The sequence below is a fragment of the Salmo trutta genome, chromosome 3 (genome assembly GCF_901001165.1).
Source record: "Salmo trutta chromosome 3, fSalTru1.1, whole genome shotgun sequence".
NCBI lineage: Eukaryota > Metazoa > Chordata > Actinopteri > Salmoniformes > Salmonidae > Salmo > Salmo trutta.
Genome location: NC_042959.1, coordinates 7,303,925 through 7,329,027, shown reverse-complemented (window position 1 = coordinate 7,329,027; position 25,103 = coordinate 7,303,925). Strand labels below are relative to the sequence as shown.

The window sequence follows — 25,103 nt, the reverse complement described above, 5'->3', positions numbered from 1 at the left end:
TAGGGAGAGTAGTTCCATAGGGAGAGTAGTTCCATAGGGAGAGTAGTTCCATTGGGAAAGTAGTTCCACTGGGAGAGTAGTTCCATAGGGAAAGTAGTTCCATTGGTGAGAGTAGTTCCATAGGGAAAGTAGTTCCATTGGTGAGAGTAGTTCCATTGGTGAGAGTAGTTCCATTGGGAGAGTAGTTCCATTGGTGAGAGTAGTTCCATTGGTGAGAGTAGTTCCATAGGGAAAGTAGTTCAATTGGGAGAGTAGTTCCCTTGGGAGAGTAGTTCCCTTGGGAGAGTAGTTCCATTGGGAGAGTAGTTCCATTGGGAGAGTAGTTCCATTGGGAGAATAGTTCCATAGGGAAAGTAGTTCCATTGGGAGAGTAGTTCCCTTGGGAGAGTAGTTCCATTGGGAGAGTAGTTCCATAGGGAAAGTAGTTCAATTGGGAAAGTAGTTCCATTGGGAGAGTAGTTCCATTGGAAGAGTAGTTCCATTGGGAGAGTAGTTCCATAGGGAGAGTAGTTCCATTGGGAGAGTAGTTCCATAGGGAGAGTAGTTCCATAGGGAGAGTAGTTCCACTGGGAGAGTAGTTCCATTGGGAGAGTAGGTCCATAGGGAAAGTAGTTCCACTGGGAGAGTAGTTCCATTGGTGAGAGTAGTTCCATTGGGAGAGTAGTTCCATTGGTGAGAGTAGTTCCATAGGGAGAGTAGTTCCATTGGTGAGAGTAGTTCCGTTGGTGAGAGTAGTTCCATTGGTGAGAGTAGTTCCATTGGTGAAAGTAGTTCCATAGGGAGAGTAGTTCCATTGGGAGAGTAGTTCCATTGGGAAAGTAGTTCCATAGGGAGAGTAGTTCCATTGGGAAAGTAGTTCCATAGGGAGAGTAGTTCCATTGGGAGAGTAGTTCCATAGGGAGAGTAGTTCCATTGGGAAAGTAGTTCCATTGGGAGAGGAGTTCCATAGGGAGAGTAGTTCCATTGGGAGAGTAGTTCCATTGGGAAAGTAGTTCCATAGGGAGAGTAGTTCCATTGGGAGAGTAGTTCCATTGGGAGAGTAGTTCAATTGGGAGAGTAGTTCCATTGGGAAAGTAGTTCCATTGGTGAGAGTAGTTCCATTGGTGAGAGTAGTTCCATAGGGAGAGTAGTTCCATTGGGAGAGTAGTTCCATTGGGAAAGTAGTTCCATTGGGAGAGTAGTTCCATTGGTGAGAGTAGTTCCATAGGGAGAGTAGTTCCATTGGGAGAGTAGTTCCATTGGGGAAGTAGTTCCATTGGGAGAGTAGTTCCATTGGGAGAGTAGTTCCATTGGGAGAGTAGTTCCATAGGAGAGTAGTTCCACTGGGAGAGTTGTTCCATTGGTGAGAGTAGTTCCATTGGGAGAGTAGTTCCATTTGGAGAGTAGTTCCATAGGAGAGTAGTTCCACTGGGAGAGTAGTTCCATTGGTGAGAGTAGTTCCATTGGTGAGAGTAGTTCCGTTGGTGAGAGTAGTTCCGTTGGTGAGAGTAGTTCCACTGGGAGAGTAGTTCCACTGGTGAGAGTAGTTCCATAGGGAAAGTAGTTCCATAGGGAAAGTAGTTCCATTGGTGAGAGTAGTTCCATTGGTGAGAGTAGTTCCATTGGTGAGAGTAGTTCCATTGGTGAGAGTAGTTCCATAGGAGAGTAGTTCCACAGGGAAAGTAGTTCCACTGGGAGAGTAGTTCCATTGGGAGAGTAGTTCCATTGGGAGAGTAGTTCCATAGGGAGAGTAGTTCCATTGGGAGAGTAGTTCCATAGGGAGAGTAGTTCTATTGGGAGAGTAGTTCCATTGGGAAAGTTGTTTCATAGAGAGAGTAGTTCCATTGGTGAGAGTAGTTCCGTTGGTGAGAGTAGTTCCATTGGTGAGAGTAGTTCCATAGGGAAAGTATTTCCGTTGGGAGAGTAGTTCCCTTGGGAGAGTAGTTCCATTGGTGAGAGTAGTTCCATTGGGAGAGTAGTTCCATTTGGAGAGTAGTTCCATAGGAGAGTAGTTCCACTGGGAGAGTAGTTCCACTGGGAGAGTAGTTCCACTGGTGAGAGTAGTTCCATAGGGAAAGTAGTTCCATAGGGAAAGTAGTTCCATTGGTGAGAGTAGTTCCATTGGTGAGAGTAGTTCCATTGGTGAGAGTAGTTCCATTGGTGAGAGTAGTTCCATAGGAGAGTAGTTCCACAGGGAAAGTAGTTCCACTGGGAGAGTAGTTCCATTGGGAGAGTAGTTCCATTGGGAGAGTAGTTCCATAGGGAGAGTAGTTCCATTGGGAGAGTAGTTCCATAGGGAGAGTAGTTCTATTGGGAGAGTAGTTCCATTGGGAAAGTTGTTCCATAGAGAGAGTAGTTCCATTGGTGAGAGTAGTTCCGTTGGTGAGAGTAGTTCCATTGGTGAGAGTAGTTCCATAGGGAAAGTATTTCCGTTGGGAGAGTAGTTCCCTTGGGAGAGTAGTTCCGTTGGTGAGAGTAGTTCCATTGGTGAGAGTAGTTCCATTGGTGAGAGTAGTTCCATAGGGAGAGTAGTTCCATTGGGAGAGTAGTTCCATTGGGAGAGTAGTTCCATTGGGAGAGTAGTTCTATTGGGAGAGTAGTTCCATTGGGAAAGTTGTTCTATTGGTGAGAGTAGTTCCGTTGGTGAGAGTAGTTCCATAGGGAAAGTATTTCCATTGGGAGAGTAGTTCCATTGGTGAGAGTAGTTCCATTGGTGAGAGTAGTTCCATAGGGAGAGTAGTTCCATTGGGAGAGTAGTTCCATTGGGAGAGTAGTTCCAATTGGAGAGTAGTTCTATTGGGAGAGTAGTTCCATTGGGAAAGTTGTTCTATTGGGAGAGTAGTTCCATTGGGAAAGTTGTTTTATTGGGGAAGTAGTTCCATTGGGAGAGTCGTTCCATTGGGAGAGTAGTTCCACTGGGAGAGTAGTTCCACAGGGAAAGTAGTTCCACAGGGAAAGTAGTTCCATAGGGAAAGTAGTTCCATAGGGAAAGTAGTTCCATAGGGAAAGTAGTTCCATAGGGAAAGTAGTTCCATTGGGAAAGTAGTTCCATAGGGAAAGTAGTTCCATAGGGAAAGTAGTTCCATTGGTGAGAGTAGTTCCATAGTGAAAGTAGTTCCATAGGGAAAGTAGTTCCATAGGGAGAGTACTGTAGTTATGTAGTGAAAGTAGATATTTTGGTAAAGTAGTTATGATAATGAAAACAAATCCTGATATTTTCATATACAGTAGATTTAGGGTATTTAAATGTCTGTTCATTCCCCAGCCCCAGTATCCCTGGATAGGAAGAGGCCAAGGAAGCCATCTCACAAGGTCCTGGAATGCACCATAGAAGAAGTGTCACTCAGTCCTCCAAAGAAGAAAGAGTTGAAGAAGCAGAGTGGACAGACAGAGGAGAAGACAGAAGTCAGGAACACTCAGGTAAGGCTGAAGGAACTAATCAACAGCCATATTAACACAACTATACTGCTACAGTACCACTCGGAAACTGATCTAATTATCTCATTTCTATGACAGGTTAAGTCTGTGAAGAAAGAAGTGCCTGTATCCAGCGTGACAACTCCAGAGAGTGTGGTTTCTCTGCAGGGCTCCTCCCCTGCCCGGCCCCCTAGCCCTATGGTGCTCCTCACCCCCAAGGAAGAGAACGAGAAGATCAGTCCTGGGGTGGGAGGAGAGAGCCACACCAACGGAGAGAGAACACCCAAACCTGAGGTCAGCATAAACACCTCGTTGTCTTTTTCAACCTGTGTGAAAAGATGACTAGTTTCATGTTATTGATGTCAGCATTCACCTGAGGTATAATTGTACCAGTACTGTAAAACAGGATGCTAAGCCCCCACACCTTAACCAATATGCTGTGTATTAACTTATGTATTAATGTGTAATGAAACCTCTCCTCTCCTCCAGGTGTTCTCTCCTGGTCTGAATGACAGTTTCTCCCTACCTGGTGAAGGGTCCCTGGTCTCCAGCACTAAGAAGAACACAGGAGAGAAAGGAGGAGCTGCGTCCATGAAGGAGAATGTCTGTCAGGTAGGTCAACCAACAACATACCACAACCTTTCTATTTTGTAGTGGCAGAAACAGTCAAAATAGCGCTAACCTTGATTTCCAGGCTTTCTCACATTAGTTCAGAAATAGACGTTCCCAATAGCCGAGTGATGAATGACATTTGAGAGTATTGTAACACAAAATATGTGTGTGTGTGTCTTGCAGGTGTGTGAGAGGACAGGTGAGCTGCTGCTGTGTGAGGGTCAGTGCTGTGGGGCATTCCACCTGCAGTGTATCGGCCTATCAGAAGCCCCCAGAGGGAAGTTTATCTGTAGTGAATGCACTATAGGTGAGTCTCTACCTATACACCTGTCTGTACATTTACATTTGAGTCATTTAGCAGACGCTCTTATCCAAGCAATTAGGGTTGAATGCCTTGCTCAAGGGCACAGATGTTTCACCTAGTCAGCTTAGGGATTCGAACCAGCAACCTTTCGGTTGCTAGGCTACCTGGAACCATACAGAGCCATATACACCTGGTGCAGCCTCACCTATACACACATTCACCTTGACTTAACACTGTGTTACTGAGTTCTTATACCTGTGCAGTGATACTGCCATGCTCATAGACCATATCTCTGCATCTGACAGAGGTATTCTGTATCAATACCCACAATGTATGTAAGCTGCTTTGGTGTATCACAAAGCTAAGAGTGTATCCTTTCCATTGCAGGGGTCCACACGTGCTTTGTGTGTAAGAAGTCTGGCGACGGTGTGAAGAGGTGCATGGTGCCTGTATGTGGGAAATTCTACCACAACGAGTGTATCCTGAAACACACACCCACCCAGCCCCAGAACAAAGGGGTTCGCTGCTCCCTCCACGTCTGTCTGTCCTGCCACATCACCAACCCCCTCAACCCCTGCACTTCCAAAAGTAGGTTCCACTTCCAGTCTGCTTCGGATAGAACCAGGGGTAAAGTAGAATTCATTTCTTCCTGGTACGAGACCTCCTATATGTGCATGCGTGCGTCCAACATTTGTGCACTATTAACTCAATAGGATCTCTGTGGGTCTATTCGTAAAGATTTGTCATTTAACTTTTATAATGTATGACCTTTTATTGTGGTATAAACACAGCCAGTCATGATGTTTTCATCTGATTGTCAAGAGGTGGAAGAAACTCACACCTATTTAGGCGAAGGTGCTGGCTAGCGGAGTAGAACACTTAAAAAATAAAGAAGAGTCACACAGGAGGAACTCAGATGCAAAAATATTCTATGTCCAACGTTTCGACAGACAAGCTGTCTTCATTAGGGTTCATCTGATTGTCAAACAATCACTTCATAGGTCTCCTTTATTAGGCTGCACGTTCAGAGAGGATGAACGGTCAGTTTTTCCAGCCTCCAAACAGTGGTGAATGTTACACCAAAAAGGGTTTATGACGTTTGGCGATTGTCATTAGGCCAGAATTTATGCGTCTGCGCGTGTCGCGGTATCAGCAACTTATTTCTGCCTTGACAAAATGTCAGTGTTCTCGTCGAACCACGTTGCATTTTTGGAGCATAGGCTAAACCACCTGTTTTCAAGTCCGTTTGCTAATTGCTCATGCCTCTGACATATAATAATGATAAATAGTGGTATGAAGGCCTACAGTTTTTGGGACATTTTGTTTGAATTATTGTGATAAGCTCATGTACCGTACCGTGTTACTTTCACCCCTGGACAGAGTAGAAATAGATCTACACTCTAGGTTCTGTTTACAATTGGAAGTTACACGGTTAGAGTGGATTTGAATGTGGTTTTTATGGGATGGAAAACCTATTGCTACAGTAGAATTGAAACGTATCAAGTAGGGTGAAAACCCGTAACGTGATTGGAGGACTAAGATTAGCTACAAACATTACTGCAGATCTGTTTGTCTGGGATGGGATCCTAGATTCTAACATGGCTGTAGAGATGCTTTGGTGTGTGTTGTTTTTGACCTGTGTTCCTCTTCTAGGTCGTCTGACCCGCTGCGTGCGTTGCCCTGTGGCGTACCACGCTAACGACTACTGTATGGCGGCGGGCAGCGTAGTCCTGGCCAACAACAGCTTCCTGTGTCCCAACCACTTCATCCCCCGCAAGAACTGCAAGAACCACGAACACATCAACGTCAGCTGGTGCTTCGTCTGCTCAGAAGGTTGGTGACTGGTTGGGTTGCTGTTAATGTTTTAGTTTAGTTTATTCATTTGACCATTTTAAAGAACAAGCACACATAAAACCTGAAAAAGCCATATACATGCACATGAAGAAAATCATTGAGGATAACACACAGTAAAGCCTGGGACTTATGTCCATTGTGGTCCTCTTGAGACAAGATGGCTATACAAGATCCAACACAGTATGGCAGTGAAATAATAAAACAAAAACATAAAAGGAGAACATCTATCTCATCATTCCAGTTACATCATAGGGGTTATTCATATGGGCACAGAAGACATCAAACATGTTTTTACTTTATTTTTAAAGCTGTCCAGAGAGGACGTTGTTTTTATGGGCAGAGGCAACTCATTCCATTCTGAGGCTCCAGTATACAAGAAAGTACCTTTCCCAGCATTACTCCTGAACCTGTAGAAGCACACATCAGCAACACCTGATCTGGTGCTGTGATTGTATGCATCCCTAACGCGAGGAAAGTAATCACTTAGATATCTGGGTGCTGGACCATAAATAGTCCTGTAAACCAAACCTAGTCTAATCTGGGACACCCTAGCATCAACAGGCAGCCAGTTTAGTTCCTGAAAGCAGCTCCTGCCTATGTGAGTGCGTGGACTCACCTTCAATACTACCCTGATCAACTTATTCTGGGCTATCTGGAGCTTCTCCTTCATTAGTTTAGATAAGCCCCCAAACCAGGAAGTATTAGCGTAGTCAAAATGGCATTGAATGAGGGCAGTAGCTAGCACTTTCATGGAGTCCTTATCAAGCAGCTTGGACTTTCTAGCCACAAACTTAAGTCCTGACATTAACCTTCCCTAGCACCTTATTGGCCATGCTCACACCTCCCAAGCTTCCATCAAGGATACATCCCAAGTAGCTAACAGAGGTTTTAGTAGACAGCACCTCATCCCCTAACTCCACTCTGATTTCAGACGACCTACACAATTTAGGTCTGGATCCCAAAATAATTGCTTCAGTTTTCCCTAAGTGCAGAGATAGGTTATTATCTCCAAGCCATTTGCTAATGTTAGTAAGCTCTCTGCTAAGTATGCTCTCCAACATAGTTTTACTTTTGTGAGACACCAGAAGTGTAGAGTCATCCGCATAAAGAAGAAGACGGCAAGAACAAGCATCTTTCATATCGTTAATATACAATAAAAACAGCAGAGGCCCAAGCACGCTCCCCTGCGGAACACCACAACTCATTGGTTTTGCCTGAGACAGTGAACCATTAACCTCTACTACTTGCTCCCTTCCTGATAAATAGGACTTGATTGGTTGGTTGATTGAGTGTTGTCAGTGTTCCAGAGTCCATTATGCAAGGAGGAAGGAACCCGTATACAAATGTGGTGGTATTGTTATTAGAGGTACAGTAATAATAGGAGTAGGAGTGTGGTGGAAATCAAATGTGGAGGACCTACGCTCCTCACAGAGTAAAAAGATTGAAGTGAAACATAAAGTGAAAAGAAGCATTCAGCCTCCCGTCCTGAGGTCATTGGGTCAGATCTGATTTGACTTGGTGTTTGAGCTTCACCTCCTCCTTTCTCCATGCAGGAGGCAGTCTGTTGTGCTGCGAGTCTTGTCCTGCTGCCTTCCACCAAGAGTGTCTGAACATCGAGATGCCTGAGGGTAGCTGGTTCTGCAACGACTGCAAGGCCGGGAAGAAACCACACTTCAAGGACATCCTCTGGGTTAAAGTGGGAAGATACAAGTAAGAAACACTGTTCTGTAGAAATAGTATCGATGCTTTTGGTCAGAACCAACTGAGTGACACTTTAATCCCGGGTCAACATAAAAAAGTAGTTTAAGAGCAGAACCTGAAACCCAGTCATGTTGTTATTGATCAGAATCTCTATCTGTGTGTATAATCTGCCTCTACACTGAGTATACCAAACATAAGGAACATCTTCCTAACATTCAGTTGCTGCCACACCGGCAGTTATGGGTCATGACCGTAGTAAAATTCTACGTGACCACTTAGTAAGGTAATCTCCTCTTATGCGCTCTGGACACGCGTTGGTAGTACTCAAATTGCTAATTATCATCAGGTTGCTAATGGCCTGGTACTCAGGGCTCTATTGTCCCTCCATCAGGTCCTAATGGCCTGGTACTCAGGGCTCTATTGTCCCTCCATCAGGTTGCTAATAGCCTAGTACTCAGGGCTCCATTGTCCCTCCATCAGGTCCTAATGGCCTGGTACTCAGGGCTCTATTGTCCCTCCATCAGGTTGCTAATAGCCTGGTACTCAGGGCTCTATTGTCCCTCCATCAGGTCCTAATGGCCTGGTACTCAGGGCTCTATTGTCCCTCCATCAGGTTGCTAATAGCCTGGTACTCAGGGTTCTATTGTCCCTCCATCAGGTTGCTAATAGCCTGGTACTCAGGGCTCTATTGTCCCTCCATCAGGTCCTAATGGCCTGGTACTCAGGGCTCTATTGTCCCTCCATCAGGTCCTAATGGCCTGGTACTCAGGGCTCTATTGTCCCTCCATCAGGTTGCTAATAGCCTGGTACTCAGGGCTCTATTGTCCTTTCATCAGGTCCTAATGGCCTGGTACTCAGGTCTCTATTGTCCCTCCATCAGGTTGCTAATAGCCTGGTACTCAGGGCTCTATTGTCCCTCCATCAGGTCCTAATGGCCTGGTACTCAGGGCTCTATTGTCCCTCCATCAGGTTGCTAATAGCCTGGTACTCAGGGCTCTATTGTCCTTTCATCAGGTCCTAATGGCCTGGTACTCAGGTCTCTATTGTCCCTCCATCAGGTTGCTAATAGCCTGGTACTCAGGGCTCTATTGTCCCTCCATCAGGTCCTAATGGCCTGGTACTCAGGGCTCTATTGTCCCTCCATCAGGTTGCTAATAGCCTGGTACTCAGGGCTCTATTGTCCCTCCATCAGGTCCTAATGGCCTGGTACTCAGGGTTCTATTGTCCCTCCATCAGGTTGCTAATAGCCTGGTACTCAGGGCTCTATTGTCCCTCCATCAGGTCCTAATGGCCTGGTACTCAGGGCTCTATTGTCCCTCCATCAGGTCCTAATGTCCTGGTACTCAGGGTTCTATTGTCCCTCCATCAGGTCCTAATGGCCTGGTACTCAGGGCTCTATTGTTTCTCCATCAGGTCCTAATGGCCTGGTACTCAGGGCTCTATTGTCCCTCCATCAGGTCCTAATGGCCTGGTACTCAGGGCTCTATTGTCTCTAACCACTCTGACATCAATGCAAATATAATATAAACTCTAATAAAACACTGATATCAAAACAGTATCATTCTTTTAAAACTCACGTCACTGTGATTTGATCAATTTGAAGAAAGAAGTTCAACAGCAGGTTGAAACTGAGTGGGGGCTCTGTTGCAGAAAAACATAGAACAAAATTGATTTAAGATGACTTTGGTACATAATTGGTCTAGCCTATACTTTAGTAATGCCTTTGGGTGTAGACTGTATTATTATGCATACTGGATGGACTGGCTTGTGCCTTATGCTACGCTTCAAACTTTCTATTCATGAGCCTGGGCGTAGGGGATGCTGTTGGTTCAGTGATTGTGCGGGGCGGCTAAGCCTACAGTGAAATTAGATTTTGAATAGCCTGGTAATAGGTCATTTATTAATAGGCTGACACATTACCTTTAGCTACAGAATGTCTCACCACCTTGCGTTTCCATCTCCCCTCTCTCCTTCACTCCTTTCTTCAGCGCGCAGAGAGAGAGCCTGTGTTTAGTGAAATATGTTTCGTTGTGAAAACATGTTACTATGGATGTTCCTGAACAGATTTCACTTGGTTTCCCAAATTAAACACTGGGTAGCTGCAGGAACAGGGTTGGAAAGCCCATAACATACAGAGTTTGGGCGGAATATCACCTGCCGCGCAGCAGCGGCTGCATGCTGCTCAACCTGTGGTTGATGCAGGAGGTAAATATAGAAAGTCGCCTACCTGGTGAGAAAGGCCTCCATTCGCTATTTGAGTGCAACACTTATTTTTTCCCCTTGCCCCTTTTCCTGCCCCTTTGATAATGGGCCGTTCTAAATCGAAAAACAAATATTACATATTAGTAAAGGCAAGATGAAATAGAAAATAGTCTGATGGGTAAAAATATGATGCCTTGATGAGAGAACAGCGTGTGCAGTCTGAGGTAAGGACTAGATCACAAGCTCTATTTTACTACTTTCTCAAATCGTCAGTATAGTGGCATCATGCAGACAATATCTTGTGATTTCTAACACATTCTATGGTTTGTATCATTCACAACTAAAGTTGCCAAATAACTGTACATCTAGTGTATAGGGCCTGTTCCAAATAATCACGTTTACGTTTGACATAGCCACTTCATATGAGCACTCGCTCCGGAATGGGAAACGCATCCTATTTTATTCAGCTAAGTTCAATTATATATTTTTCTTACTATAAAATCATATAATGTAAAATAATGGCACGGGACTTATAAACATATCTTGTCTGCTACATGAACAAGCCTACAGCCTATGGCATGGAGCATAGCCAGATAACATACAGTACGCCAATTTCATATCCTGTTCTTCTGAAATCTTTAGACCTGCCTAAAATAAATCATGGATTTATTGTGATGGTGTATATTAAATGGATTTATTCTACCTTTTTAAATGTAGATGTTCCAAAGGCTCATCAGAAGGTTGGAGGCAAGGAGATGCTAAAAAATGTTATGTTAATTAGCGGTAAATTACCGTGAGTCCAGCGGTCTTTTGCATGACAATAACCAGCGGACAAAATTTAATGACCGCCACAGCCCTAGATGCTGGCCCATGTTGACTCCAATGCTTCCCACAGTTGTGTCAAGTTGGTTGGATGTCCTTTGGGTGGTGGAACCGTTCTTGATACACACGGGAAACTGTTGAGTGTGAAAAACCCAGCAGCGTTGCAGTTCTTGGCACAAAGCTGTACACCTGGCACCTACTACCATACCCCGTTCAAAGTCACTTAAATCTTTTGTCTTGCCCATTCACCCTCAATGGCACACATACACAATCTATTTCTCAATTGTCTCAAGGCTTAAAAGTCCTTCTTTAACCTGTCTCCTCCCCTTCATCTACACTGATTGAAGTGGATTTAACATCAAGAAGGGATCATAGGCTGACCAGGTGAATCTAAGTGAAAGCTATGTAATGGAAAGAGCAGGTGTTCTTAATGTTTTTGTATAATCAGTGTATAATGTAAAATGTGTATCTCCTCTCCTTTGTTCAGGTGGTGGCCTGCGGAGGTGTGTCTTCCTAAGAACGTCCCAGAGAACATCCTCCGTATGAAACACGAGGTGGGGGAGTTCCCCGTTCAGTTCTTTGGTTCTAAGGACTACGCCTGGACCTATCAGGCCAGAGTCTTCCCTTACATGGAGGGAGATGCCAACAACAAGGACAAGATGGGGAAGGGTTGTGACGCCATCTACAAGAAAGGTTAGAAAGAAAACCTCCTTTACCTGGTTATTATAGAATATATGACAAACAATAGACTTCATTTTAGAAAGAAATACCAAAGAACCTTTCCTATTTAGTGTATTAAAATGCCTTTTTGCCTATTTTGGCACCTTCTAAATGTTTTCTTCAAGTCTTAAACAATAGAGATGTTTCCAGGTACCACATGGTAGAGCTGAAAGTTTGCAATTTGAGATGTATTAGCTAGTTGATAATGCTAACTTCCGTTTCCTCTCAGCTCTGAGTGAAGCAGCTGAGCGGTTCAAAGCGCTTCAGGATGAGAAGGAGATGAGACAGCTTCAGGAGGACAGGAGGAATGACAAGAAACCTCCTCCCTACAGACACATCAAGGTACTGTCCCTTTAAACCTCCTCCCTGCAGACACATCAAGGTACTGTCCCTTTAAACCTCCTCCCTACAGACACATCAAGGTACTGTCCCTTTAAACCTCCTCCCTGCAGACACATCAAGGTACTGTCCCTTTAAACCTCCTCCCTACAGACACACCTCCTCCCTACAGACACATCAAGGTACTGTCCCTTTAAACCTCCTCCCTACAGACACATCAAGGTACTGTCCCTTTAAACCTCCTCCCTACAGACACACCTCCTCCCTACAGACACATCAAGGTACTGTCCCTTTAAACCTCCTCCCTACAGACACATCAAGGTACTGTCTCTTTAAACCTCCTCCCTACAGACACATCAAGGTACTGTCCCTTTAAACCTCCTCCCTACAGACACATCAAGGTACTGTCTCTTTAAACCTCCTCCCTACAGACACATCAAGGTACTGTCTCTTTAAACCTCCTCCCTACAGACACATCAAGGTACTGTCCCTTTAAACCTCCTCCCTGCAGACACATCAAGGTACTGCCTTGCATCCCCTGTCTGTCCCTCTCTTTGGTCCCTATTTGATTTGTCCTGCTACAGCTTCTCTCATGTTTGAAGATTGAATAGTACCTCAGTATTTTCACTCAAATCTCCCTTTGAGATCTATGCATAATTCACACAGAAGTCTGAATTGCATCCGCTTATTCTTCCCCTCAGGTGAACCGACCAATCGGCAAGGTCCAGATCATCACGGCGGACCTATCGGAGGTGCCGCGCTGTAACTGCAAGGCGTCTGATGAGAACCCGTGTGGTATGGACTCGGAGTGTATCAACCGCATGTTGATGTATGAGTGCCACCCTCAGGTGTGTCTGGCAGGGGAGAGGTGTCTGAACCAGAGTTACACCAAGAGACAGTACACCCAGGTGGAGATCTTCAGGACCTTGTCACGAGGCTGGGGGCTACGGGGCGTCTCCGACATCAAGAAGGTACAGACTAGGGCATCAAACTACAACTCAAAACAGTTCCTCTTGTGTTTCTGTTTAGAGAACCATTCCGCCTTGTCCCTGCTACGGATCTGCGCTGCTGCCTACATAATTGCCTCTTGTGGGATAAATCAAGTATTTACAATTGAAATCAATTCCAAGCGCCTTTTCACCCGATTGTTCTTTGTTTCTGTCTGTTTTAAGATGTGGGCATACAATAGTATATTTAGCCTCCATTCCGCTGTGTCTGGGATGTAAAAGGTGTTGTGTATGAGCTGGATTATAACCTGAGTCTGTGCTCTCCTCCCTCTCTCAGGGTGCATTTGTGAATGAGTACGTGGGGGAGGTGATAGACGAGGAGGAGTGCAGAGCCAGGATCAAACATGCTCAAGAGAACGACATCTGTAACTTCTACATGCTCACGCTGGACAAGGACCGGATCATAGATGCTGGGCCCAAGGGGAACCAGGCGAGGTTCATGAATCACTGCTGCCAGCCCAACTGTGAGACCCAGAAATGGACGGTAAACGGAGACACCAGGGTGGGGCTCTTTGCCCTGGAGGACATCCCCAAAGGTCAGAGGAAGTACCAACAAACCTACTGGAGCCTGGTTCCAATTCTGTAACTAACTCCTGGAGCCTGGTTCCATTTCTGTAACTAACTCCTGGAGCCTGGGTCCATTTCTGTAACTAACTCCTGGACCCTGGTTCCATTTCTGTAACTAACTCCTGGACCCTGGTTCCATTTCTGTAACTAACTCCTGGACCCTGGTTCCATTTCTGTAACTAACTCCTGGACCCTAGTTCCATTTCTGTAACTAACTCCTGGACCCTGGTTCCATTTCTGTAACTAACTCCTGGAGCCTGGTTCCATTTCTGTAACTAACACCTGGAGCCTGGTTCCATTTCTGTAACTAACTCCTGGACCCTGGTTCCATTTCTGTAACTAACTCCTGGACCCTGGTACCATTTATGTAACTAACTCCTGGACCCTGGTTCCATTTCTGTAACTAACTCCTGGAGCCTGGTTCCATTTCTGTAACTAACTCCTGGAGCCTGGTCCCATTTCTGTAACTAACTCCTGGAGCCTGGTTCCATTTCTGTAACTAACTCCTGGACCCTGGTCCCATTTCTGTAACTAACTCCTGGACCCTGGTACCATTTCTGTAACTAACTCCTGGACCCTGGTTCCGTTTCTGTAACTAACTCCTGGACCCTGGTTCCATTTCTGTAACTAACTCCTGGAGCCTGGTTCCATTTCTGTAACTAACTCCTGGATTCTGGTTCCATTTCTGTAACTAACTCCTGGACCCTGGTTCCATTTCTGTAACAAACTTGTGGAGCCTGGTCCCATTTCTGTAACTAACTCCTGGAGCCTGGTTTCATTTCTGTAATTAACTCCCGGACCCTGGTTCCATTTCTGTAACTAACTCCTGGACCCTGGTTCCATTTCTGTAACTAACTCCTGGAGCCTGGTTCCATTTCTGTAAGTGACTCCTGGATCCTGGTTCCATTTCTGTAACTAACTCCTGGAGCCTGGTTCCATTTCTGTAACTAACTCCTGGAGCCTGGACCCTGGTTCCATTTCTGTAACTAACTCCTGGAGCCTGGTTCCATTTCTGTAACTAACTCCTGGACCCTGGTTCCGTTTCTGTAACTAACTCCTGGAGCCTAGGTCCATTTCTGTAACTAACTCCTGGACCCTGGTTCCATTTCTGTAACTAACTCCACTTCAGGCACTAGGGCTAGTGACCAAAAGTGTCTTTGTAATTTGTAAAGATTCAGAAGGTAACTGTGAAGAAGCACGACATAAGAAACAAACCTAATTGTTCCTTAATTATGGACTATGATATCAAATCTGTTTGCTTAATTAGAATAGGAATCAAGCTACCTGTACATAATCTGGCTGTGTGTTGTTATTTCTGAACAGGTGTGGAGCTGACCTTCAACTACAACCTGGAGTGTCTTGGTAACGGGAAGACGGTGTGTAAATGTGGAGCGTCCAACTGCTCCGGGTTCCTGGGGGTTCGACCAAAGGTAAGGCTCTGAGAGTGACGAATGTCAACATGCAAAACATTTGAATTCAAATTTGACTTGTCTACTAGACACTCTTATCTAGAGAAATGTAAAGTAAGTGCTTTTAGTTGTTTACTGTGTGATGAAGATGAGTTATACTATAAAAAGTAAAGGTAGACTGGTGAATATAGCAGTCTAAAGGTAGACTGGGGAATATAGCAGTCTAAAGGTAGACTGGTGAATATAGCAGTCTAAAGGTAGACTGGTGAATATAGCAGTCTAAAGGTAGACTGGTGAATATAGCAGTCCAAAGGTAGACTGGTGAATATAGCAGTCTAAAGTAGACTGGTGAATATAGCAGTCTAAAGGTAGACTGGTGAATATAGCAGTCTAAAGGTAGACTGGTGAATATAGCAGTCTAAAGGTAGACTGGGGAATATAGCAGTCTAAAGGTAGACTGGTGAATATAGCAGTCTAAAAGTAGACTGGTGAACATAGCAGTCTAAAGGTAGACTGGGGAATATAGCAGTCTAAAGGTAGACTGGGGAATATAGCAGTCTAAAGGTAGACTGGGGAATATAGCAGTCTAAAGGTAGACTGGTGAATATAGCAGTCTAAAGGTAGACTGGTGAATATAGCAGTCTAAAGGTAGACTGGTGAATATAGCAGTCTAAAGGTAGACTGGTGAATATAGCAGTCTAAAGGTAGACTGGTGAATATAGCAGTCTAAAGGTAGACTGGGGAATATAGCAGTCTAAAGGTAGACTGGGGAATATAGCAGTCTAAAAGTAGACTGGTGAACATAGCAGTCTAAAGGTAGACTGGGGAATATAGCAGTCTAAAGGTAGACTGGGGAATATAGCAGTCTAAAGGTAGACTGGGGAATATAGCAGTCTAAAGGTAGACTGGTGAATATAGCAGTCTAAAGGCAGACTGGGGAATATAGCAGTCTAAAGGTAGACTGGGGAATATAGCAGTCTAAAGGTAGACTGGTGAATATAGCAGTCTAAAGGTAGACTGGTGAATATAGCAGTCTAAAGGTAGACTGGTGAATATAGCAGTCTAAAGGTAGACTGGGGAATATAGCAGTCTAAAGGCAGACTGGGGAATATAGCAGTCTAAAGGTAGACTGGTGAATATAGCAGTCTAAAGGTAGACTGGTGAATATAGCAGTCTAAAGGTAGACTGGTGAATATAGCAGTCTAAAGGTAGAACGGTGAATATAGCAGTCTAAAGGTAGACTGGTGAATATAGCAGTCTAAAGGTAGACTGGGGAATATAGCAGTCTAAAGGTAGACTGGTGAATATAGCAGTCTAAAGGTAGACTGGGGAATATAGCAGTCTAAAGGTAGACTGGGGAATATAGCAGTCTAAAGGTAGACTGGTGAATATAGCAGTCTAAAGGTAGACTGGTGAATATAGCAGTCTAAAGGTAGACTGGTGAATATAGCAGTCTAAAGGTAGACTGGGGAATATAGCAGTCTAAAGGTAGACTGGGGAATATAGCAGTCTAAAGGTAGACTGGTGAATATAGCAGTCTAAAGGTAGACTGGGGAATATAGCAGTCTAAAGGTAGACTGGGGAATATAGCAGTCTAAAGGTAGACTGGTGAATATAGCAGTCTAAAGGTAGACTGGGGAATATAGCAGTCTAAAGGTAGACTGGGGAATATAGCAGTCTAAAGGTAGACTGGTGAATATAGCAGTCTAAAGGTAGACTGGTGAATATAGCAGTCTAAAGGCAGACTGGGGAATATAGCAGTCCAAAGGTAGACTGGTGAATATAGCAGTCTAAAGGTAGACTGGGGAATATAGCAGTCTAAAGGTAGACTGGGGAATATAGCAGTCTAAAGGTAGACTGGTGAATATAGCAGTCTAAAGGTAGACTGGTGAATATAGCAGTCTAAAGGTAGACTGGTGAATATAGCAGTCTAAAGGTAGACTGGTGAATATAGCAGTCTAAAGGTAGACTGGTGAATATAGCAGTCTAAAGGTAGACTGGTGAATATAGCAGTCCAAAGGTAGACTGGTGAATATAGCAGTCTAAAGTAGACTGGGGAATATAGCAGTCTAAAGGTAGACTGGTGAATATAGCAGTCTAAAGGTAGAACGGGGAATATAGCAGTCTAAAGGTAGACTGGTGAATATAGCAGTCTAAAGGTAGACTGGTGAATATAGCAGTCTAAAGTAGACTGGGGAATATAGCAGTCTAAAGGTAGACTGGTGAATATAGCAGTCTAAAGGTAGAACGGGGAATATAGCAGTCTAAAGTAATGGCCTGTGTGTACGTGTGTCTGTCTCCCAGAACCAGCCGTCTAAAGCACGGGAAGGAAGGGAACTAAAGGAGGGCAAGAAGAAGGTTCTGGTGAAGAGGAAGCCTCAGCTGGAGGTGACGAAGGAGAGGGAGGACGAGTGTTTCAGCTGTGGGGATGGAGGACAGATCGTGTCCTGTAAGAAGCCAGGATGTCCCAAGGTCTACCACGCAGACTGTCTCAACCTGGCCAAGAGACCTGCAGGTGAGTGAAGGGGCGAGAAACCACCTCCCCATGAAGGCTCTTTGACCCAAAATGGCTGTTATATTATGTGTGATTATGAATGGGACTTGCCTAAGAGGTTGTCTGTAGATTCTTTTGTCCTTATAATTCATCAGCAAGGGATTTGGACATGGGGGGGTAACTTCCCACTGGGCACACAGCATAATTTCAACATAAATAATTGGGTAATGTATGGTTGAGATGTTGGATCAATGAGATTACAACCGACTATATTCACCCACTCAAAAAGACAGTCACCCACTCAAAAAGACAGCCAAACGTTAGTTGAATTTCCAATTTGGTATTTTATTAGAATCCACATTAGCTGTTGCAGAAGCAGCAGCTACTCTTCCTGGAGTCCACACAAAACATGAAACATGACATAATACAGAACAAGAACAGCTCAAGGACAGAATTACATACATGTCAAACTATCACTATGCTTTCAACCATCTAAAAGTACAATCGAATTCCAATGGAAAAACAATGTCTGGTTTTTGGTTGAGTTGTCACTCAAATGTCTATCATTGCACTTTCAACCATTTAAAAGCCCAGAAAGTTCAAATGTCAGATATGTTGTTTATTTATACAACAGATTATTTTGTTATCACTGTGCTTCATCTAATAGCACAACCAAATGACCTGGATTCCAGTTAAGATTCCATTAAAAGTATATAGTGCAGTGACCAATGCTTTTTGACATTCTGATCAGTTTACTACAGGTGTTGTGAAGATCTCCACAGACCTGCGATGACCTATGCGTGCTACCTGGAACATGCATGCTTTATATGATTACATAAGAAGATATTAGTTACAGTAAAATGTGGCCATGAATCTGTTACTCATTTTAAGGTAGAATTTTTGTATTTGTTTTACATTAGCCTTAAAGAGATTCTCCTGAACTTTTGACTAATTTTTAGCCAGTAGTTTTTGAAAGTAGCGCCCACGGTCCGAAAGTGGTCCCCAAAAATTGCGTACTATGTTTCAAATCTGCAGATATGTGCACCATGTCGTTGTTCTCTCGTTCTACTGTATCTGGGTCTCGCTGTCTGTCACTCCAATGGCGAGGGGCTGGAGATAATTGGCTGAAACTCGAATTGCTAGGGGGCTGGCCCAAGTGAGGGTCAATGTAGGGAAAATGGCACTGCACAGCTTCCAGAAAACAGTTGCTTTCAAACTAGGGATTTCATGGCTAATTAATAGATTATGCATGTATGAACTACACATTGACACATCCAGCCCAAAGTGTGAGGTTTAAAAAATACTTACCGGAGCATGTCTTTAACCTTAGGCTATACTGTGTTACAAAAGTAGGCCTAATATTAAATTGTGTTTGGTTGTCAACGCAACCAAATATCAACATTTGAAGGAGATGTATCTTCTGCTTGGATAGTTCCATCTGAGCCACAGACTTAGTCTGGTTTCATTCTTTAACTTAGATTTTTGGTTGAGATGGAGACGTGAATCTAACATTTCAACTGTTAATTTGTAGACAAACTGGAATTACAGCCAGACTAAATCAGTGGCTGTCACGTCCTGAGCAGTAAAGGGGGTTATTTGTTATTGTACTTTGGTCAGGGCGTGGCAGGGGGTGTTTGTTTTATGTGTTTCGGGTTTTTTGGTTTATGTTCTATGTTAGTATATTTCTATGTTTGTTCTAGTGTGTCTATTTCTATGTTTAAGTTTCTTGGGTTGACCTTCAATTGGAGGCAGCTGTTCCTCGTTGCCTCTAATTGAAGGTCCTATTTAGTAGGGGTGTTTTTTCCTGTGTTTTGTGGGTGGTTGGTTCCTGTTTTGTGTATGTTGCACCTGACGGGACTGTTTTCGGTCGTTTGTTGTTTTGTTGTTTGTAAGTTTAATAAAAGTGAATATGAGCACGTCACATGCCGCGTCTTGGTCCCCATTAGACGACCCGCGTTACAGTGGCACAGATAGAGCTATCCAAGCAGAAGATACAGTGCAATTGGAAATTTAGACCCCTTGACTTTTTCCACATTTCTTGACGTTACAGCCTTATTCTAAAATGTATTAAATAAATAGAAATCCTCAATCTACACACAATACCCCATAATGACAAAGCAAAAACAGTGCAATGTATTACAAATAAAAAACTGATATCACATCTCCATAAGTATTTAGACCCTTCTGCAGATCCTCTCAAGCTTAGCCTTGAGTCTTCTTGGGTATGATGCTACAAGCTTGGCACACCTGTATTTGGGGAGTTTCTCCCATTCTTCTCTGCAGATCCTCTCAAGCTGTGTCAGGTTGGATGGGAGCGATGCTGCACAGCTATTTTCAGGTCTCTCCAGAGATGTTCGATCGGTTTCAAGTCCGGGCTCTGGCTGGGCCACTCAAGGACATTCAGAGAATTGTTCCGAATCCACTCTGGCGTTGTCTTAGCTGTGTGCTTAGGGTCGTTATCCTGTTGGAAGGTGAACCTTATCCCCAGTCTGAGGTCCTGAGTGCTCTGGAGCAGGTTTTCATCAAGCATCTCTCTGTACTTTGCTCAGTTCATCTTCCCTCGATCCTGACTAGTCTCCCAGTCCCTGCCGCTGAAAAACATACCCACAGAATGATGCTGCCACCACCATGCTTCACCGTAGGGATGGTGACAGGTTTCCTCCAGACGTGACACTTGGCATTCAGGACAAAGGTTTCAATCTTGGTTTCATCAGACCAGAGAATCTTGTTTCTCATGGTCTGAGAGTCATTTAGGTGCCTTTTGGGAAATGCCAAGTGGGCTGTCATGTGCCTTTTCCTGAGAAGTGGCTTTCGTCTGGCCACTCTACCATAACGGCCAGATTGGTGGAGTGTTGCAGAGAAAGAGTTCTCCCATCTCCACAGAGGAACTCTGGAGCTCTGTCACAGTGACCATCGGGTTCTTGGTCACCTCCCTAACCAAGGCCCTTCTCCCCTGATTGCTTAATTTGGCCGGCGGCCAGGTCTAGGAAGAGTCTTGGTGGTTCCAAACTTCTTCCATTTAAGAATGATGGAGGCCACTGTGTTTTTGGGGACCTTCAATGCTGCAGACATTTTTTGGTCCCCTTCCCCAGATCTGTGCCTCAACACAATCCTGTCATGGAGCTCTAAGGACAATTCCTTCGACCTCATGGCTTGGTTATGGCTCTGACATGCACTGTCAACTGTGGGGCCTTATATGGACAGGTAAGTGCCTTTCCAAATCATGTCCAGTCACTTGAATTTACCACAGGTGGACTCCAATGAAGTTGTAGAGACATCTCAAGGATGATCAATGGAAACAGGATGCACCTGAGCTCCATTTCGAGTCTCATAGCAAAGGATCTGAATACATATGTAAATAAGGTATTTCATTTTAATTTGTTTTATACAGTTGCTAAATAAAAAACTGTTTTTGCTTTGTCGTTATGGGGTATTGTGTGTAGATTAATTTAATAAATTGTAGAATAAGGCTGTAATACTTTCCGAATGCACATCTCCTTCAAATGTTGAAATTTGGTTGCGTTGACAACCAAACACAATTCATCATCACTAAATATCATTAAATATTAAATCAACCAGGGCTTGAAACGCTATGCCTTTTGTATTGTCTATTTTTAGTTGAATCCTTGGTTAAATTGAAAAAATATCTGTCGATGACATCCCTAATGCTATGTAGGCCTAAATAGATAAATAATGGTCACATTTCATTTGCTCTGTTAAACCTACCGTTTGGAATGACTTCAATAGCAACAGTGAATCTATTTTGTTTTTAAGTGGAGATCTTTCTAAGATCATTCTCACGATCGCACTTTGGTAATAGTCAGTAACGAACAACATAGCTGGGTTTGGTTAAAACCCTGGATGAGAGACCAAAGGGTAGCTGTAGATGAAACAATTCTCCAGTAGGAGGTGCTGCCGAGCCTATAGTTTTTTGTTCCTTTGGATAGTTGATATAACGTTGAAGAGCTGACGTTGTTTTAAAGGTACAAATTCAACATATTTTATACAAGGTTTGTCTATGTTGCAATGTGGTAACCATGATGACATAATCCTGTGGATGAAATGTCACCCTGAAAACATTCCACGTCACAATACGCTAATAAATGACGCTGAAACAACGTTGATTCAACCAGATTGTGCCCAGTGGGTTAGATTGATTTAGTACATCGGAGAAGGAAATAAATTGTACTAGTAGTTTTAGCTTTTGTTCAACCCTCAAAGCTGGAGTTTCCTGAAGGAGCGTAAGGATCTGTACTACATGAATGTGTCTGATGATCTCTGTTGTAGCAGTGATTCTGTGTCTATTCTAAGGCCGTTGGGAGTGCCCCTGGCACCAGTGTGACATCTGCGGTCATGAGGCGGCCTCCTTCTGTGAGATGTGTCCCAGCTCCTTCTGCAAGCAGCACCGTGAGGGCTTGCTCTTCATCTCTAAGATAGACGGGCGACTCGCCTGCAACGATCACGACCCCTGTGGACCCGAGCCCCTGGAACCAGGGGAGATCCGGGAGTATGTACCTCCTGGGGGCATGCCTCTCCCTCACCTCCTCACCCACCCCCAGGGTCTGGTCCCACCCAGGCCTGGTTCCACCACTGCTGGTTCTATCTCCTCCATGGTTGCCTCAGGCCTGGCCCAGGACTCGCTACTGCCCCCTACAGGGAGCCTGTTCCTCAACACCTCCCAGTCCTCCAACACTTTCTCATACGGACCACCTAGCAGTCCCTACATGTCTGATAGTCAAATACTGCACTTCTCCCCTCCTTCTCCCCCCTCCTCCTACAAGGACGAGAAAGAGGAGGAGGATGGAGAGCTGGAAGACGGACAGGTGGGTGGGATAGAAGAGGACGTGGAGGAGGAAGAAGGAGAGGAAGAGGAGGAGGAAGGAGAGGACGAGGAGGAAGAAGAGGCGATGGAGGTATTTGAGGATGAGGAGGAGGAAGAAGAAGATGAGCAGTATGAGGGCGGACTAGGAGAGGAGGAGGAGGAAGGGGGAGATGTGTATGATACCTGGGGGGACTACATGGAGGAGGAGCCAGACGATGAGGGGGAGGTAGAGGGAGAGGAGGAGGAGTGGGGGAGGGTGGAGGACGAAGAGAAATGAACTCCGTTTACATCCCTCCCCCTTGTGTCTTCCATTCCTTCTTAGATCTATCCATCTCTACAAAAATACTGTTTCTCTAGCTCTCATCTCACTAGAGTGACATTCAGATGGACAGACAATGAGAGACAGAGAAAGACAGAGAGAGACAGAGAGAGAGAGATTGTCCTGGTGGTACCAAGTGAAATACGAAGCTGCCTTTGTGTTCGTACTGCATAGTCTTCCTATCCCCAGCACAGCACAGCATAGCACAGTGTAGACTGGACTGGACTGGACTAACGTTGTGTAAGGGATAGGAAGTGGTGCTAAGGGGCTGGGAGGACTGCTCCGGTCAGCCTCTGGTCCTTCTGTTGATATGTTATTAGTGTCTGCTCCGGTCAGCCTCTGGTCCTTCTGTTGATATGTTATTAGTGTCTGCTCCGGTCAGCCTCTGGTCCTTCTGTTGATATGTTATTAGTGTCTGCTCCGGTCAGCCTCTGGTCCTTCTGTTGATATGTTATTAGTGTCTGCTCCGGTCAGCCTCTGGTCCTTCTGTTGATATGTTATTAGTGTCTGCTCCGGTCAGCCTCTGGTCCTTCTGTTGATATGTTATTAGTGTCTGGTGCTGTTTTTCTTCCTCTCAAAAAAGTTGTTTACATTTTTGTTCTTGCTTTTTTTTACAATTGGAAAACAAAAAAGGATGGCCAACCTCACTCAGCCACACCCTGCCTACACCGGCCATGTTGCAAAATAAATGTACAAAAACATGTTCTTCAATCATTTCATCCACACTGCTCACACACGTCAACTAACCTCTTTGATTCCTAACTCTAAAACACAACTTGGTTATATTTCAGACACTCGATGCGCTGTAAGTCCCACATCTCTCATATCCTTTTTGGTTTTCATGAAGATACAACCCAACATGGTTGCTTGAAAGGAGAAACCGGGAGATATTAATCAAAGATAGCTTGGTTTCCCTTTTTATCTATGGATTATTCGTTGGAATGGAGCGACACACAGCTAAGAATGGGACCACACGCATGGGCTCCTGCATCTCAGTGCTAGAGGCGTCACTACAGACACCCTGGTTCGAATCCAGGCTGTATTACAACTGGCCGTGATTGGGAGTCCCATAGGGCGGCGCGCAATTGGCCCAGCATCGTCCAGGTTTTGGCCGGTGTAGGCCGTCATTGTAAATAAGAAATTGTTCTTAACTGACTTGCCTAGTTAAATAAAGGTTACATTTTCTTTCTTTTTTTACAAAATGATCAGGTAAAATAACAACACAATGTTCATCTCCCAGGACAAACCGCTAACAACAGCTATCTAGCTTATTGTCCATGAATGTTCATCTCCCAGGACAAACCGCTAACAACAGCTTATTGTCCATGAATGTTTCATGTGTGTTTCAACCTGGCCCCAAATGAATATAGTTGGATCACAGTTGGTTTTGTTATTTTAACCTGTGTGTCATGGCGTCTAGTCCGGTGTAGCCATGGTGTTAGATTTAGGAGCTCGACCAGTTATCAAGAATAATCAACGATATGCTCTCAATGATCACTGATTTTAAAAAGCCATAACCAACTACTGGTTTGGACTTATAACATTGTTACAAATCAACCCAATGTTGAAATCTAAAGTGCATCTCTTGTGAACGGTAAAGAAAACCCTTTTTGTCTACTGTAAAAGATTGTTGATAAAACTCTCAAAATCCCTGATTTAAGATCACAGATTGTTTGTTCATTACATTAAGATGTTTATGGCTGGACAAACAGAAACATTCCAAGAGTTCAGAACATCACTCCTGTTAGTTGTGCGCACATCAATGTTTTGACCTTCATTTATGGCTTGTGTTACTGTTCCATCCACAGAATTAGAAGGAAATGAAACACATTCTAGTTCTATGATTCCATCATTAAAGGTCATTCACATGTCACATCTGGCAGGAGAATGTCTATTGTCTGTTTGGGAGATGACACAATGTATATTGTGAGTGAAAGTGATGTATGTTTGAGTGCACGCACATGTCTGCTGTTATAGAATCAAGCAATACTAGTCATGTATTAACTCATGGCCTAAAGAACAGTGCTTTTAGACTTTTTAAAGTAGAGTTTTATACCTCTGAATTGAGTGTTGTGGTGCTGTAAACATTTTAACAAAAAACCCTTAGTATAGACTCTTCATCGTCTGGCTGGAAGGCTGGTTGCTTGCATCACTAAAAGTCAGTTAACTGAAGAGCCAAGCAGAATGTCTCATGTTCTCTGTCATAACTAATGTTGATTCATCGGGCAGCTTTTCCAACAGGGTGGTTTATCCATCACTCTGAAGCTGTGAAGTGTCCTGAAACATCTGTACATTTTAGAAAGGTTGTTCTGAGACTTTCAGTTCATAACTTTTGTGTAATGTTCTGCCCTATATGTTTTGCATTCAAACATGTAGCAGCACACTTCCAACGCACAAAACACACGGGTCCAGTTTGATTGGTTGCTGGTTATGTTAAATTCCATGAAATAACAATCCTTCCCATGAGTCTCATCCAACGTTTTTGAAATGAGAACCCTTTGCTACATTTTCATGAATTTTAGAATTGGTTAAATT

At 44.1% G+C, this 25,103-nt stretch overlaps 1 protein-coding gene across 3 annotated transcripts in view; it reads left to right on the top strand.

The window, feature by feature from the left end:
• Positions 1-23,269, top strand: part of nsd1a (nuclear receptor binding SET domain protein 1a) — a 58,669-nt gene extending 35,400 nt beyond the window's left edge. For all 3 annotated transcript variants that reach the window (XM_029721720.1, XM_029721711.1, XM_029721730.1), the window contains exons 7-20: positions 3,245-3,399; positions 3,496-3,690; positions 3,886-4,008; positions 4,192-4,315; positions 4,700-4,900; positions 5,966-6,145; positions 7,720-7,876; positions 11,379-11,584; positions 11,841-11,953; positions 12,652-12,921; positions 13,235-13,493; positions 14,848-14,954; positions 17,238-17,448; positions 21,739-23,269. In XM_029721720.1, the coding sequence (XP_029577580.1) occupies positions 3,245-3,399; positions 3,496-3,690; positions 3,886-4,008; positions 4,192-4,315; positions 4,700-4,900; positions 5,966-6,145; positions 7,720-7,876; positions 11,379-11,584; positions 11,841-11,953; positions 12,652-12,921; positions 13,235-13,493; positions 14,848-14,954; positions 17,238-17,448; positions 21,739-22,526 (3,089 nt within the window). In that variant the 3' untranslated portion in view covers positions 22,527-23,269. The remainder of the gene's footprint in view (positions 1-3,244; positions 3,400-3,495; positions 3,691-3,885; positions 4,009-4,191; positions 4,316-4,699; positions 4,901-5,965; positions 6,146-7,719; positions 7,877-11,378; positions 11,585-11,840; positions 11,954-12,651; positions 12,922-13,234; positions 13,494-14,847; positions 14,955-17,237; positions 17,449-21,738) is intronic.
• The last annotated feature ends 1,834 nt before the right edge of the window (positions 23,270-25,103 follow it).